Raw genomic sequence first — 17625 nt, 5'->3', positions numbered from 1 at the left:
CTAATGAATGATAATATTATTCATGAATAATAATATTAGGCAACATCACTAGGACCTTATTCTCTGCCAGGCATTGCTCTCAGTGCTTAACGTGGATGATTTAGTTTTGCTTCTTGCAACAATATCAGAAGACAGGCACTGTTGTGATTCCCAGAATCACGTCATCTGCCCCAGGACACACAGGTGGGAAGGGGCAGAGTTGGGACCCAAATCCAGGCAGCCTGGTCCCCCAGCCCTCAGCCTCCATCTCACAGGTGATCAGCACTCAACGCTGACCAGGTGGCAGCAGGAGGCACTTACCCACGGAGGCGATATCGGCCAGTTGATCCTCAGCCTCCTCCGGGTTGAGCAGGTCTGTCTTGCTTTTCTTGATGGTGGCTCTCCGCAGAGCTCCAACAATGGAAACATGGCAAGAGACAAAGACGTTACCCTTTTTGCCACAACAGCATTATGCCAGTGTGACCTTGGGTGCCAGGTGCTCTGCCAGGGACTTTTTTTTCTTTTTATGGCTGTACCCATGGCATATGGAAGTTCCCAGGCTGGGAGTAGAATTGGAGCTACTGCTGCTGGCCTAAGCCACAGCCACAGCCACAGCAACACAGAATCTGAGCCACGTCTGTGACCTACACCACACCTTGTGGCAGTCCCTGATCCTTAAACCACTGATCGTGGCCAGGGATCAAACCTACATCCTCATGGATACTAGTCAGATTCATTTCTGCTGCGCCACAACGGGAGCTCCCTATGTCAGGTTCTTAACCTGCTGAGCCACCACAGGAACTCCAGCCAGGGACTTTCTTTCTTATTTTTTTTTGTCTTTTTGTCTTTTCTAGGGCCGCACCCATGGCATATGGAGGTTCCCAGGCTAGGGGTCAAATCAGAGCTACAGCTGCCAGCCTACACCACAGCCACAGCAACGCCAGATCCTTAGCCCATTGAGCAAGGCCAGGGATCGAACCGGAAACCTCATGGTTCCTAGTTGGATTTGTTAACCACTGAGCCACAACGGGAACTCCAGGACTTTCTTTCTATGTGTTGTTGGATTTCACCCTGATGGCAGTCTGGGTTGGTGAGAGGTAAAGGTCTGCCCATTTCATAGATGTGGAGACAGAGGCTCGGGGCAGTTATATGACTTGGCCCAAGGGGTAAAAATGAGAAAAGAGTCCCGTTCAGTCTGACTCCATGTCTTGACTCTCAGCTGTCATTTTCCCTCTGAGAGTCTTGGGACTGGAATACATAGTGACTCCTGTGAAAACAACCCACCCTTGACCTTTAGCAGACTTGGGAATGTGGATGCCTTCTCTCATTATTGAGGTTCTATACCCCGCGAGAGCTCTTCAGAGGACTGTGGGTTCAGGCCATGCACTTCCAATAAAGTGATTTAGGGGAGTTCCTGTCAAGGTGCAGCGGAAATGAATCTGACTAGGAACCATGAGGTTGTGGGTTTGATCCCTGGCCTCACTCAGTGGGTTCAGGATCCGGCGTTGTCATGAGCTGTGGTGTAGGCCAAGCGGCTACAGCTCCGATTGGACCCCTAGCCTGAGAACCTCCATATGCCACAGGTGCGGCCCTAAAAAGACAAAAAAAAAAAAAAAAAGTGATTTAGACACCCCGTGGGTAATCTCTTTCCCTCCCTCCAAATAGTAAAACCCATTTTGTAACCTGCTGGGACTCCATCCCAGCTCCTTTTCTTCCTTCTCACTCCTGGTCTCTTCAATCGAAAGTCACTGCTCTGAGAGTTTCTGCTATGGCTCATTGGTAATGAACCCGACTAGTATCCATGAAGATGCAGGTTTGATCCCTGGCCTCGCTCAGTGGGTTAAGGATCCGGCATTGCTGTGAGCTGTGGTGTAGGGCACAGACTTGGCTCAGATCCCAAGTTGCTATGGCTGGTGATGCTGTGGCTGTGGTGTAGGCTGGCAGCTACAGCTCTGATTTGACCCTTAGCCTGGGAACTTCCATATGCCACAGGTCCATCAACACCCCCCCCCCAAAAAAAAAGGGTTGCTGTCCTGTCCAGCCAAATATCTAACATGGGAGACAACTGTCCTTAACTATAAGCTGGAATCCCAGTGAAATTACTATCATTTGTTTATTTTACTTACTGAACACAAAGGGGGCTCACCCTTAGCCAGACAATGTCCTAGGCATTCTATTTGCAATAATTAATGTAACCTGCATTCTCCACTGAGGTAGGTGTTATTATTATCGTGCCCAGGTAATTTTTTCCTTCTCTTTCTTTTTATGGTTACACCTACGGCATGTGGAAGATCCCAGGCTAGGGGTTGAATTGTAGCTGCAGCCACCAGCCTACACCACAGCCACAGCAAAACAGGATATGAGCCGCATCTGCCACCTACGCCGCAGCATGGGGCAGTCCTGGATCCTTAACCCTCTGAATGAGGCCAGGGATTGAACCCACATCCTCATGGACACTATGTTGGGTTCCATAACCCACTGAGCCACAACGGGAACTCCTCATTTAATTTTTTATGTTATTATTATTTTTAATCATGCCCATTTTACAGATGAGAAAAAAGGAGGTACAAAGCAGAAGAAGCTGGGCATGTGGTCAAAGCAGAAAGAGCAGGTGAAAGGAAATGAAAACACCATGTCAAGATCCTAAAATTCCTAGAGGAAGCAGATTTCCACCATTCCTGAGCCTGACCTGGTCCTGTGTTTGTTCTTGGCCTCACCTGAGCCCTGAGCATCCTTCCCCTGGAGGTCCTTTAGATTGGCGTAGCCTGTTCCCTTGGCACTGGTGGCTCCTGTTGGGACACCTCTCCCCACCCCCCAAGTCAGGTTCAGCACAGTTACCATCAAAGGGATGCCTCTGCTCCCCGTCGGTTTCGTCCTCGGCGAGGATCACCTCTTCTGAAGAGGAAGAGCACAGAGTTAAGCTCCAGAGTTGGAGGACTCTCCTGGGGATGGGTTCCCCCGGACCAGAAAGGAGAAGGGTCTTCCCGGCCATTCCACCCTCCCCTTGCTGATGTGACAGCTCAAGTGGCCAGAAACGTGCTGCTCACTGACTCACTCATTTGCTTCTGACACCTAGTCCTAAAGCCAACATCATCCTACTTCTTGCAAAATGAAAACCAGTCTCTCATCATAGCCTATAAAACCTTGCCTGATTTGGCCCCCATCACCTCCCTGTCCTCCTTTCCTCCTGCTCTCCCCCTCACTCTGCTCCAGGCACACTGGCTTCCTTACTATGAATCAGCTCTGCTCCTACCTCAGGGCCTTTGCACCTGCTGTTTTCTCTGCCTGGAAAGTCCATCCCCTAGACAACCCCATGGCTTCCTTCTTCGTTTCCTTCAGGACATTGCTCAGAGGTCACGGCCTCAGAGAAGCCTTCTCTGATCTCCCTGCCTTCTCTGACTCTTCTCTGCTTCCTATCCTGCTTTATTTGTCCTCCAGCATTTGGTTACACCCCACATTATAGGCATGTGCTTATTTTCTGGCTCTTCCCCTAGACTATCAGAGCCCTGCAGGCAGAGATTTGGTCTGCTTTGTTCTCTGCCACATCCTCAGTGCCTAAAACAGTGCCTTGCATACAGCAGGGGCCCCATAAGTGTCTGAATGGCTGAGCAAATAAATGTATGCTTACTGTATGTCAAGCAGTGCTCTTTCTAAGTGACCTAGCTTGGATTGCCTTAGAGACTCCTCCAACTGCCTTAGGTGGTAGGTGCTATCATTATCTCTGTTTATTAGGCAGGGAAACTGAGGAGGTGGCAGTTTGGTTTTAGAGCACTTAAGCGTTCTGTTTGTCACCTCCTGGCTTCATCCCTCCAGATTCTTGTTGCCCAAAATTAGGATTTCCAGTTCAGATTCTCTTTCTCCTCTCATCACGACCCTCCCCTCACCCATCTCCACCCTGCATGCAAGACTCTCCGTGTCCTGAGCCCCAGGATGAAAGGGCCTCACCTGCTTTTGAGATCCACTCCATGTACCCATTGAGCTCTCGTTCAATCTGTTGCTGCCGCCTCAGCTTCAGAAAAGCCCGTCGGTTCTCTACCCGTTCCCTTTCTTTGGCAAACTCCCTGAAGAGGCACAGAAGAGCCAGGTCTGGCTGTTTTAGAAATTTTAGGGAGCCTGTGCATGCGTGCACGTGTGTGTATATGTGTGTGTGTGGGGGGGGGGAGTTCAGAATCCCTAAAGGGCAGTGCATTTTAACAAGAGGAATCAGGTCTTTTCTGGGAGGATCATAAATCATAGGAGTGGGTATTTCTGCCAGTTTCCCACATTTCCCAAAAACTGAACCCAGTTAAAAAACAAACAAACAAACAAACAAACAAACAAAAACAGTTGCTGTGGCTCTGGCGTAGGCTGGCAGCTACAGCTCCGATTCAACCCCTAGCCTGGGAACTGCCATATGCCGTGGGTGCGGCCCTAGAGAAAAGGCAAAAAACAAAACAAAAACAAACAAAAACAAACAAACATAAACTGTGCCACGCCAACCACTGCTAGCTGCAAACCTTATTCTCATTCTCTGTACTCCTTGCTAAAGAGTATTTTCATCCCTCTTTTAACTTGGCCAATGAGACATGAGCTGAAGATTTCTGCAGCAGCCTCACTTCTGTGATATAGGTCCCACCCCTTCCAGTTTCCCTTCTTCCTCTTCCCGTTTGGAACGGGAAATGACTATCTTGTGAGTGTGAAGCAGCCATCTTGAGACCATAAAGCATCCATGAGATTGAAAGTCTCTAAGAAGGATGTCAGAAGGGAAAACTAGAAGGAACTGGGGTCCATGATGGCACCATGGAGCCACCAAACCAGCCCCCAGACTTCTTGTGGTGAGAAAAATGAAACTCATTTATAATTAAGCCAGAAGAATAGTCTTGGGGGTAGGAGAAAATATGTTGTGAACATGCATGCACGATTGTATGCTACAATTTTATATTTGGAAAAGAGAGGAGGGGGGGAACCCAACCTATATTTTAAAATGTAAATTACAGAAATTAAAGCTCTATAGAATTTTCTTGTGTTTTGGTTTGTGGGTCTGAAAATTTTGAGAAAACCTTCTGAATAAGAGGTCTAAATCAGAAAGAAACTTCCCTCTTCCTGGGTGGAGGTAGCTTAGAGCCAGGGGCACAGCTTAGTAAGTGAAGGCTGGGCTGGATTTCAGGCCCCATGAGTCCCTTCACTGGGTGCCCCCAGCAGTGCAAAACCTAGGCACCTGTACATGGCTTGCTAATAACTGTTTGGCTAACCCAAAGCAAGACAAGAGGCCTGTTCTCTACCTGGAGAATGAAAACAAAGCTTTGATGGCTTCTTGGGAAGAAGATGGTGAAGGGGAATGGGATGGGGGGAGTAGCAGAGACTTACCCAGACAGCACACCCAGCACGAGGTTCAGCATAAAAAAGGAGCCAATGATGATGAGGGGGATGAAGTACAACCAGTTCCAAGTGTTCCCTGAGGCATCGTTGCTCTATGGGGGTGAGGAAGGAAAGCAGGTGAGCACTGAGTGGTACTCAGGTATGATCTGACAGGTTGGGGGAGAAGGAACTCTGGTTCTCCTGGGGCTTTGTCCTCAAATGTCCTTGGACTGTGGAGTCCTGGAGCTCTGGCAGCCCAGAAAGGGAATTAGAGTACAGGATCAATCAGTAGGGAAAACTCCCAAGGTACCATTAGAAGGACAAAGCCTCTTCTTGCTCACATAGTCCTTAGAGAACCAGAAACCAGCATGAAACTCAGGAGGACTCCCCAGACCAAACTCCATGAGAACAAGGAGAAAAAGCCCATTGAAATGTAGGAATTAATCCCCAGTTCCCTCCCCTTTCCCCCAAACAGTCACATTCTCCCTTTAGAGGAGGTGTGTGATGGCCAAGTCTGGTGGACAGGTTAAATCACCAAGCCAGATAGCAGGGCTTGACCCTTTTCCTCAAGTATCTCCTTCCTCTACTGCTTGCAGCCTCAATGTCAACCACAGAAAAATTCCCAGAAATGCCCAGATCAATTTTCAAGAGGGGGAGAAGTTCACACATAGAACATTCTTCTCTGGGAGAACAGAACACTGTGCCAAGAAGGAAGTAAGAGGAAGGGAAGAAAATCAAGAATAGAGAAAGAAAGAAATATACAACCCCCAGCATTTACAGAGTTCTTATTTGTGCCAGGCACTCTTCTAAGCATATTATCTATGTTGGCTTATTTACTCACTTAATCCTTATGATGTCCCTATGTTACTGTCATGCATTGAGGAAACTGAGGCCCAGATAGACAAAATTGCCAGCCTGTGGTCACAGAGTTAGACAGTGGTGGACATCGGATCTGAACCAGGTGGTCAGGCCTCAGAGCCTCTGGACTTAATCTCAGTGCTGAAAAGAGGGGAGCCTTCTGGTGGTTCATCAGCTCTGTGGCATCTGCAGAATGTGGGACTTCCAAATGTGGCTTTAAAAGCTCACCTTTAAAAGCACATTCAGTGCCACTGCTGCCCGGCAGAAGGGCTCAAATGAGAAAGACTGACACTACCAGTTGCTGGTGCATCTGTGGAGGAACTGGAACCATCTCATGCTGCCCATGGGAAGGCAACATGGTGTACGAATTTCTGGTGGCTGCTGTAACAAAGAACCACCAACTGAGTGGCTTAAAACAAAGTTATGGGCTTACAGTTTGGGAGGCTAGGAATCCAAGAGTGGGTTATCAGCAAGGCTGGTTCTTTCTGGAGGCTCTGAGGGAGAATCTGTCTTATGCCTCTACCAAGGTATCTGGGGATTTTCTGACAATCTTTGGTGGTTCCTTGGCTTGTATATGCATCACTCTGATCTTTGTGTTTGACAATATGTGACACTCTCCCTGTGTACAAGTCTGTCTTTGTGTTCAAATTTCCCTTCTCTATAAGGACACCGGTCACATTGGATCAAGGCCCACCACAACGCCCTCATCTTAACTAATTACTCCTTCGACAACCCCATCTCCAAATAAGACCACATTCTGAGGTACTAGGGGTTAGGGCTTCAACATGTGAATTTTGGAAGGGACACGGTTCAATCCATTATACATGGTACAACCACTCTGAAAAAAGGGCTGAGAATTTCTACCAAAGGTAATCATGCACTTTCACTAAACCTGAAAATTCCACTCCTTGGGGGGTTATCCAATAGAAATATGAACCTCTGTGTGCCAAAGGCAAATACAGAATGTTCATAGCAGTGATATTCATAATAGCCCCAAGCTGGAAACAGTCCAAATTCTTGTCAACAGGAGACAGAATAAATAAATGGAATATTGTGCAATGAATAACTGCCATTCACCACATAAAGCCTTACAGAGTTGACGTCAAGCAAAAGAAGCCAGCCAGAAAAGAGCACATATGTAAGATTTGATTCATGCAAAATACAAAAACAGGCAAGTGGGTCAATGATGCTTGGGGTCCAGATAGGGCATCCTTTGGGGAGGGTCATGACTGAGGAAGGAGCATGAGAAAGGGGGGGGGTCTCCTGGGGCTGAGAAGGTTCTATCTTCTGATCTGGGTGCTGGTTACACATGTGTGTACAGTTGTGAAAATTCATCAAAGTCCTCACTTATGATCTATGCAGTGTTCTGTATGTTTGTTTTACTTGATCCAAAAGAAAAGCTTTCTAAAACAATATTTAAAAGTCAACTTTACCTTAAAAAGCAAGAAGTTTTGATCCGTGCTACAACATGGATGAAACTTGAGGACATTTTGCTAAGTGAAATAAGCCAGACATAAAAGGATAAAAACGATATGACTCCATTTATATGTATCCCCAGAGTTGTCAAATTCACAGAGATAGAAAGTAGAATGGTGGGCAGGGGATGGGGGAGGGGGTTGGGGGGGTTGGTGTTTAATGAGGACAGAGTTTCAGTTTTGCAAGATGAAAAAGGTTTGGAGATGGATGGTGATGATGGCTGCATATCAGCATGACTATACTTAATGCTAATGAACTGGACATCTAAAAATGGTGTAGATGGCAAATTTTAGGTTATGTTTATTTTACCATGGTAATTAAAAAAGCCCAAAAAAGAAACCAAAAAAGCCAGCTGTCGTCGTGGACACAAACAGGTTCTGGAGACAATGAACATGCTCACATTCTTGATCTAATGAGAGTGCCAATGCTTTGGTTCTGGAAGGAAGAAAGGGGTCAGCAGAACAGGGCTGGACAGAAGGCAGGACTGGCTTTGCGCTTCCCCATTTGCTGCAGTGCAGCTGGGGCCTTTCGTTCCCATTTCCTGGGACTAAATATAGCCCAGGGAGAGAAAGCCTGCACTGGCCAACAAGAGAAAAAATCTGGGCTGTCTCAGGAAGCAGGTTTGGGGTGGAGACAGAGCTGTGGGGGGAGAGGGCAGGGCAGAACTTGGATAAATTGCTGAGGTCCTTCAGCGCCAAGGCAGCCCCTCCACCTCCAGATCTCCCCAGTTCCCCGACATGCTTAGAACCACCCTGGTTGGCCCTGTGATGCTGCCCAGCATAACGCATGCTCACAGTGCCAGGTTCTCATCCTGCTTCAGCCCATTTGATCCTCTCACAAAATCCTTGCCATCTTCTTGGGTGAGGAAACTGAGGCACATGGAAGCAAAGGCTCATGTCCAAGGTCCCTGTTGTAGGCTGCCATGGGTTTCCCCCAAAGATGGGTCGAAATCTTGGGAGCTCCCATTGTGGCTCAGCAGTAATGAACCTGACTAGTATCCATGAGGACGCAGGTTCAATCTCTGGCCTTGCTTGGTGGCTTAAGGATCCAGCACTGCTGTGAGCAGTGGTGCAGGTCGCAGACGTGGCTCAGATCTGGCGTCACTGCGGCTGTGATGCAGGCCGGCAGCTGCAGCTCTGATTCACCACCTAGTCTGGGAATTTCCATATGTTGCAGGTGTGGCCCTAAAAGAGAAAAAAAAAAAAAAAAAAAAAAAAAAAAAAAGAAAGAAAGAAAGAAAGAAAAAAAAGAAATCTTAACCCCCAGTACCTGTCAACGTGACTCTACTTGGAAACGGGGTCTTTGCAGCTGCTATTGAGTTAAGGTAAAGTCATGATAATGGTCCCTAATCCAATATGACTGGTGTCCTTTTAAGAAGAGCAAAACACCAGGTGAAGACAGGGACACCCAGAAGGAGGACAGCCATGGGATGAAGGGGGCAGAAATTGGCAGGATGCAGCTGCAAGCCAAGGAACGCCAAGGGTCAGCAGTCACCACCAGAAGTGAGGAAGAGGCAAGAAAGAATTCTATCCTGAGTCTCAGAGGAGGCGTGGCTCTGCCCCTTGATTTTTTTTTTTTTTTAATTTTTATTTACTTTTTTTTTTTTTTTTGTCTTTTTTTTTTTTGCTATTTCTTTGGGCCACTCCCGCGGCATATGGAGGTTCCCAGGCTAGGGGTTGAATCAGAGCTGTAGCCACTGGCCTACGCCAGAGCCACAGCAACATGGGATCCGAGCCGCGTCTGCAACCTACACCACAGCTGACGGCAACGCCGGATCGTTAACCCACTGAGCAAGAGCAGGGACCGAACCTGCAACCTCATGGTTCGTAGTCGGATTCGTTAACCACTGCGCCACTACGGGAACTCCTCTGCCCCTTGATTTTGGATTTCTGGCCTCCAGAACTGTGAGAGAATACATTTGTTGTTTTAAGCCATCTAGTAGTGGAACTTTGTGATGGGAGCCACAGACAAACACAGTCACGGAGTTACTAAATGGCAGGCGTGCCACCTCCCAACTCCGTCACTTCCAGGCCCTCCTCTCCTTTCATCTCCCACCCTTCCACCCCACTGGCCGAGCACTGCAGCCACATGGCTTCCTTGCAGCTCCTCAAATACACCAAGCAGAGTCCCACCTCAGGGCCTTTGCACCTACTGTTCCCTCTGCCTGGAATGCTCTTCCCCCAGTTTCCTACATGACTCCCCCTCCCTTCTTTCAGATCTCTGCTCAAATGCCACTTCCTCAGGGAAGCCTTCCCTGATGGACATTTACTGTTGCACCTTTCATTTCTAATTTCATTTCCTGCTCTGTTTTTCCCTCAGTGTGTTTCTTCGTCTATACTTATTTCTCCTACCCACTGTCCATCTCCCCAGTTATGTCAGTTTCTCAAGGAGGGGAGCAGGGATGATTGTGCTTTTTACCCTCTGTTATATTCCCTCGCACAATGCCTGCTGTGCAGGCAGTGCTCAGTAAATGTTTGTTGAATGACTGAATGAGAGATGGCTCTCTGAACAGCCCACATCCTCCATGCCAAGCTGTGCTCCATTCTCCCTCCTTTCTTCTTCCTCCCTTGTCTGCTTTTCCCTCCCTGGGGACTGGGGTTCTGCTGCCTGAATTTTAGAGACGCTTGTTCTCTTTCTGAGCTAGTCCAAATGGTTCAATTCCATGCTCTGGATCCAACAACTCACAGAGAAGTTGGTGGAGGGCTGGGTGCAGGTTTTGATTAGTAGGTAGGCTTTCCCTGGGATTTGCTCAGGAGCAAAATGGGAAATACATTCCCAAGCACAAAGACTGGAGTTGTAATGGCTGTTCTGGTAGCACAGAATGTGGGGGGCACAAACCTCCCTTCCTAGGTCTGACCTCTTTGGCAGTTCAGGTTAAGGGCGGCTGTGTGCATGAGTCTGGGTGTGGGGAGGAGGGAGGGGAAGGGAAACCTGTTTGCTTATCAGAATCATTAATGATACCAGGAAGAATATGCTCTCAATACCACCTTGTCTTTTTTCCAAAGGCTTTTCAAAGAGTTCTGCAGCCTGCAATGCTATTCCTCATTAGTGCTGCCACTAAATATTTTCTGAGATATGGCAGGATGGCCCATCCCAGTCTCCCTGTGATTGACCAAGGGCCGTATGATGAGTGTTGGCCAATGAGGAGTGATCAGAAATACCTGTGTCACTTTTGGACCAGAGCATTGCACTGCCAGTGTGGGACCCTCCGGGGTTCTCTTTCCTTTGGGGATACCAACTGGTAATGTTCTAGGTGCTGGTTGCTCCATTAGCTAGGTCCCAAGGGACTCTGCTGAGTATAGTTCCCTTCTTCCCCACTGCCAACCTGCACTGGACATGTAGCATGATCAAGAAAAGACATTTGTTGTTAAAATCACAGAGACAATGGAGGATGTTTGTTACTGCAGCATAAACTAGGTTTCCTGACTGATACACTCTGATATTTCCCTGGTTCATTCCTTTACCTCCTTTAGGTTTCACTTAAATGTCACTCTCTCATTGACTCTTTTATGGATCTGATGAGGCAGGTGGGGAAAAGGAATGTTTCCTGTGTGTCCAATAGAGAAATTAAAGTTCAAGATTAGAGTGAGCTGCCTGTTCTCTAAGCCTCTGCCTGGAGCCCATTTCCCCCTAAATCTTGGCTGGTTGATTCCCTCTCATCACTCAGCCTTTCCTTCTAGAAAAGCCTTCCCAGCCCTTCCAGCCAAAAGGACTTGCCCTTCCCCAGAGCACAGCCAGACCTTTCATTCTCTTCCTAGCACTTTTTGCTTTCTGAATCATTCTGTTGATTTACACATTTATACCGAGGGTTGTCTTTGTTCCACAAAACATCAGCTCCCTGGTGCCCTGAACAGCACCTGGCACATAGTAGGTGCTCACTAAGTATTGGTTGCATGGTGAATACACATAATTCTGAAGTCCTTGTGGGTGGATTGTTTAAATAATAACAATGACAGGGAAGTGTATTTATTCCAACTCCCAGCAATCAGGCTGTTTCCTTGGGAACAGAGAGGCAGGTGTGACAACCACTGTCACTTTAGTAAACCCCATTTGAATTGACATAACACCCCTCAATTCCTACAATCTCCACACACAGCTGATGAGGAGACTGAGAGAGGTGACTTGCCAGGATCACTTGAGGGGGGTGGATGGCATTGCTGGGTACACCCATCATTCTGGCTTGCATCTGACTGCTTTTTCTCTACCTCACTACATTCACTGCACTTACATAGTATTTTATGTTTATAACAATTGGCCTGTGAGAGCCTTAAAGGAGAGGGGAAATACTGAGTCATCTCAGCACGGTTGGTACCTAGCGTGGTGCCTGGCGCTTAGCAAGCGCTCGATAAATACTCATCAAACAAATTAATGGCTGAGTCCCAGTAAAATCCTTAAGTGCCTTCTGCTTTATGGCTTATTTTCCTCTCATTTTTTTCAGCATGGTTCATTCAGAAAAAGTATAGAGGATGTTAAAAAAAAACAAAAAACCCTCAGCTCAAGTAAACAACCAATTCCCCAACACATGGAATAAAAAGGGAGTGGATCTGACCATTGGAAGAGCCAAAACTCCACAGTGGCCATGAGGTACATCGTATGTCTGTCATAGTTTAAATGTTATTAAATCATGTAATGCCTGTTTTGTTTGTTTGTTTGTTATTATTATTTTTTTGTTTGGTTTTTTTTTTTTTTTTGGGCTGCTCCAAGACATATGGAGTTCCCAGGCCAGGGATCAGATTCCAGCCACAGTTATTACCTAAGCTGCAGCTGTGGTAGCGCCAGATCCTTTACCCACTGTGCCGGGCTGGGGATTGAACCTGCGTTCTGGCGCTGTAGAGACGCTGCCAATCCCCTTACGCCACAGCAGGAACTCCATGTTAATTTTTTTTTGAGTCTTCCTTTACCCCATTCACTCTCAAAACTGTCCTGGTTTGGGTGGTAAATTATATGCCTCTGAGGTCTCCTGTCAACTCCCCTGGCCTTGTCAGCTCCCTCATTCATCCTCACTCCCTTGCTTCCAGACACACAGGCCACCTGGCTGTTCCTTACAAAAGCCAAGGCCACTTCTGCCTCAGGGACTTTGTACTAGTTATCCCATCCACCTGGGTCTCTCTCTCCTGACATACTGTCATGGCTCCCCCTCACCTCTTTCAGATCTTAGTAGAAGAACTTCAACCTCTCACCTTGATGATCTGCAACCCCTCTACTGCTTTATTTTTCTCCTGAGTTTTCATCACTGTCTTAAACAGGATGCAGCAAACCACAGCCCATGTGCTAGACACCTATCTTTGTAAATTAGGTTTATTGGCACACAGCCATGCCAATTCATTACGTATTTTCGCTATGGCTGCTTTTGTGCTATGAAAGCAGATTGAATAGTTGTGATGGAGACTGCATGGCCCACAAAGACTAAAATATTTAAAATTCTATCTGATATATATATGTGTATATATATATATATATATATATATATATATATATATATAGGCTGCACCTCTGGCATGTGGAAGTTCCCAGGTCAGGGATCAAACCTGCACCACAGCAGCAACCCAAGCCACTGCAGGGATAATGTCAGATCCTTAACCCACTGAGTCACAAAGGAACTCCAAATTTCTTAATTATCCTGTTGATTGTCTACTTCCCCCACCAAAATGTCAACTCCCCACCAAATAGGGAGTTTTGTCTCTTCTGTCTGCTGCATAGCCTCAGTGCCTAGAAGACTGCCTGCCTGCATACAGTACACATTCAATGAATGTTTGCTGAATAAATGCAGGACCTGAAGTCCCTCAAGATCTGATGCTTTAATGTTGGTCAAAATGAACATCTCAAACTGTAAAAGGGCTTAGGTCAAAGATCAATTTCAACCATTAGTGACCAATTGCCAAGGGACTTGCACTTATAATCATCCATTAAGCAGTTTTGCTATTTTCCTAGCTGGCACTAACTGAGGGGGAGAAATAGAAAGTAAGTGAAACAGAGAAAAACACAGAGGTGGGGAGGAAGGGGGATAAAGAGACAAAGAAAGGTAAGGCGGAGAGAGAGAGACAGACAGAAAAAGACAGAGAGACCAAGAACAAGAGAGACCAAGACAGAAGTTCCTGCCGTGGTGCAGTGGGTTAAAAATCCAACTGCAGCAGCTCAGGTTGCTGTGGAGGTGCGGGTTTGATCCCTGCAGGTTGCAGTGGGTTAAAGGATCTAGCATTGCTGCAGCTGTGGCTCAGGTTGCAGCCGGGGCTCGGATTCATTCCCTGACATGGGAACTTCCACATGCTGAGAATTTGGCCACTAGAGAGAGAGAGAGACCAAGACAGAGAGGGAAAAAGAAAGAATTGGAGAGTCAGAGAGGGAGAGAGAGGGGTATAATAATTAATGCCCAGTGCTGGGTTTGAACCCTTGACTAGAGGATCTTGGCAGGTCACTCCAGCCCTATGAGCCTCAGTATTCTCATCTGGAAGATGGAGCTACAAATATGTCCTTTCTTGAGGTTACTTTATGGATTAATTGGTGATATCAGGAAGATGTGGGTATGCAGGAGGCGCTCAGTGAATGGTCCAAACTTAAGATGGACCAATTGCCAATTTGTCTCTTTATCCCCCTTCCTCCCCACCTCTGTGTTTTTCTCTGTTTCACTTACTTTCTATTTCTCCCCCTCAGTTAGTGCCAGTTAGGAAAATAGCAAAACTGCTTAATGGATGATTATAAGTGCAAGTCCCTTGGCAATTGGTCATGGCTCAGTGGTTGATGAACCTGACTAGCATCCATGAGGATGAGGGTTCGATCCCTGGCATCGCTCAGTGGGTTAAGGATCCAGTGTTGCCATGAGCTGTGGTGTAGGCCTGTGGCAGACGTGGCTCGGATCCAGCATTGCTGGGGCTATGGTGTAGGCTCGTGGCTACAGCTCCGATTGGACTCCTAGCCTGGGAAACTCCATATGCCTGGGGAGCGGCCCTAAAAAAACAAAAAAAACCAAAAAAAAACCAGACAAAGTTAGCTCCAGACATCCTGGTCATGCCAAGACCCCAGCCTCTTCCCTTCCTCCAAGAGAGGGAAGACCTCATTACCATGTTGCACCCCTAGGCTGGGGAAGAGCCCATTGGGGGATGGCCTCTGTGTGGGGTGGAGGTGATTTCTGTTTCTTTCTTTTTCTTTTTCTTTATCTTTTCTTTCTTTCTTTCTTTCTTTTCTTTTTTTTTTTTTTTTGAGTCACACAGGCACATATGGTGAGGGGGTCCCTGCGAAATAAGGCTACCTGTCACCGAAGCAACACACAGAGCCACCAGCTCTTGTCTCCAGCAAACAGCCCCCGTGCAGCCCTCCTGGTATTCCCCATCCCACCCCCGGGGAGCTCAGAGAGCTAGTCCTCCATCCTGTTTGCCGTGGGAGGTGGTACATGGCAGATGCTGAAGGAGCCAGTGTTGAGTCAGAGCTGGATTCCAATCTTAACTCGCTGTGTGTGGCTCTGGGACTCAGCCTCCCCACCTGTAAAATGGGGATATTTAAGGCTCTATCCGAAAGGGTTACCATCAAGGAGTCATGGGCTGGTGCTCAGAAAAACACCCAGAAGAGTCGGGCACAGGGGAAGTGACTGATAGCCCATCATGACCCCAGAAGGCCGCCTAGCTTGGGCCCCAGAAAGGTCTAGGGATGAGGCATGTTCAGTGGGTGCAGGAGCCACGTGGGTCCTTCAAAGGCTCCAGGACAAGGGTGGAGCTCAGCTATGTTGACTGAGGTTCATTTTGTAGCGGCTAGACATGACTTGGACCTCACTTTTGGCACAAAATTTCAATATACTTGCCTCTGCAGTCTTTGGGCTTGGCTAAGCACTCACCCCATGACAAAGTCCCAGTAGGGAAGGGGCCACCATGCCCAAGGAAGCCCCAGTGCCCCACTTTCAAGGATCCCCAGTGTTCCAGAGCAGGGCTTCTCCACATTGGTACTCTTGGTATTTTGGGCTGGGTAACTTATGGTGGGGCTTGAGCCAGACGTTGACAGCAAGAACTTCAGTTACTTGGTAAACTATCACCTCTTTGGAAGATATTCCTAGTCACGGCAACCACAGAAGTCATTGTTAAGATTCTTCCAGTTCAACTGGGGTGGGAAACCTTGGGGGGTCTAAGAGAATTCAGAGAGCCTGTGAATTTGTATGGAAAAAATTAATCCTTCACTCCCCCTAATTTCCATCATAAATGGGCCATTTTCTTCCACTTTGAGGAGAGGCAGAAATTGGTGATGCCTATCACCTACAGAAGTCCCATACAGTTCACAGATATCTCACAGAATCTTTTAGGCTCAACAGGCCCACGAAATTATGGGGGTCATCTGACCCATCACCAGGCAATGTGTTATAAACTCTAAAACTACATCCTAAATCTTTTTTCAAGATACTTTGATAATGATTTTGATACATCTGGCTTCCTCCATCATCTCTTGCCTTTTAACTTACATCTTTTTTTTTTTTTATTTTTTATTTATTTATTTTTTTTTTAGAGCTGTACCCACAGCATATGAAGGTTCTCAGGATAGGTGTCAAATCGGAGCTACAGCTGCTGGCCTATGCCTCAGCCACAGCAACACCAGATCCTTAACCCACTGAGTGAGGCCAGGGATTGAACCCACAACCTCATGGCTCCTAGTCAGATTCTCTTCCACTGCACCACAATAGGAACTCCTAACTTACATCTTTAAAATTGTTAGACTGAAAAAGGGATCCATGGCTCAACAAGGTTTAAAATTCTTTGAGGTGGATTTTCTTGCCCCTGGTCTTCCATCTTTCTGCCCCAGACTTTAGTGAGTTTTAAGAAATTCATTTTATTTATTTATTTTTACTACTTTTTTTGGGGGTGGGGCCTTTTTAGGGCTGCACTCAAGGCACATGGAAGTTTCCGGGCTAGGAGTTGAATCAGAGCTGCAGCTGCTGACTTACACCACCACACTCACAGCAGCCACGCCAGATCCGAGCTGCATCAGTGACCTACACCACAGCTTGCAGCAATGCTGGATCTGTAACCCACTGAGTGAGGCAAGGGATGGGGCCTGGGTTCTCATGGATACTAGTTGGGTTCTTAACCCACTGAGCCATAATGGGAACTCCAAGAAATTCATTTTATAAATGAATTGCCCTCCCTCCCTCTCCCTCTCTCAACCCCCTCCCCCATCCCAATATCTGTTTCTCTGGGTTCAACTCAGAGCCCAGATAAGAAGACATCAGAAATCACAGGCTGGTACTGCCACTCCCTGGCTGGCAACCTCAGGCCACTCTCTCAACCAGAGTCTTATTTGTAAAATGGGTGACCGTGACCTTTCCCTCACCAGTTGTTTAAAAACTAAACCCCAGACTTCATTGGATTTCATCAGTTTTTTCCATTAATGCCCTTTTTCTGTCTCAGGATCCTATCCAGGCTTCCATATTGCATTTAGTCCTCACACATTCTTAGGCTCCTCTGGTCTGGGGCAGTTTCTCAGTCTTTCCTCATTTGTCACGACCTTGACAGTCTTGAAGAGGACTGGCCAGGTATCCTGCAGAAAGCCCTCTAATCTGGGTTTGTCTGATGTTTTGCCCAAGACTAAACTGGGTTATGAAATTGCAAAGAAAATCACAGAGGTGAGGTTTCCTTTCCTTTATATCAAATCAAAGATCCCATGATCATATCCAGACAAAACTTTCATTCAAAAAGATACGTGCACTCCTATGTTCACTGCAGCACTATTCACAACAGCCAAGACATGGAAACAAACTAAATGTCTACTGACAGATGCATGGATTAAGAAGATGTATAGCAGAAACTGACATAACACTGGAAATCAACTATAATAAAAATTTTTTTAAAAAGGAAGGTGTGGTACATAAATTCAATGGAGTACTTTTCAGCCATAAAAAAGGCAAAACAATGCCATTTGCAGCAACATGGCTGCAACCAGAGATTCTCATACTGAGTGAAGTAAGTCAGAAAGAGAAAGACAAATACCATGTGATATCAC

At 46.9% G+C, this 17625-nt stretch overlaps 1 protein-coding gene across 14 annotated transcripts in view; it reads right to left on the bottom strand.

Moving 5' to 3' along the window:
- CACNA1A (calcium voltage-gated channel subunit alpha1 A) overlaps positions 1-17625 on the bottom strand; it is a 378703-nt gene that overhangs the window by 116507 nt on the left and 244571 nt on the right. For all 14 annotated transcript variants that reach the window (XR_014837530.1, XM_085012704.1, XM_085012699.1 and 11 more), the window contains 4 exons: positions 5326-5429; positions 3925-4040; positions 2818-2874; positions 301-390 (listed from right to left, as the gene is read on the bottom strand). Coding sequence is in view for 13 of the 14 variants with exons in the window: in XM_085012704.1 (XP_084868830.1) it covers positions 301-390; positions 2818-2874; positions 3925-4040; positions 5326-5429 (367 nt within the window). In the remaining variant the exon portion in view is untranslated. The remainder of the gene's footprint in view (positions 1-300; positions 391-2817; positions 2875-3924; positions 4041-5325; positions 5430-17625) is intronic.

The sequence above is a fragment of the Sus scrofa genome, chromosome 2, assembly GCF_054392235.1.
Source record: "Sus scrofa isolate SSC_HxYL_T2T_F1_AM1 chromosome 2, Sscrofa_HxYL_maternal_Yorkshire_Landrace_v2.0, whole genome shotgun sequence".
In the NCBI taxonomy this organism is placed as follows: Eukaryota; Metazoa; Chordata; class Mammalia; order Artiodactyla; family Suidae; genus Sus; species Sus scrofa.
Note: the sequence above shows the minus strand (reverse complement) of the source record. Positions and strands in the feature narration are given on the sequence as shown.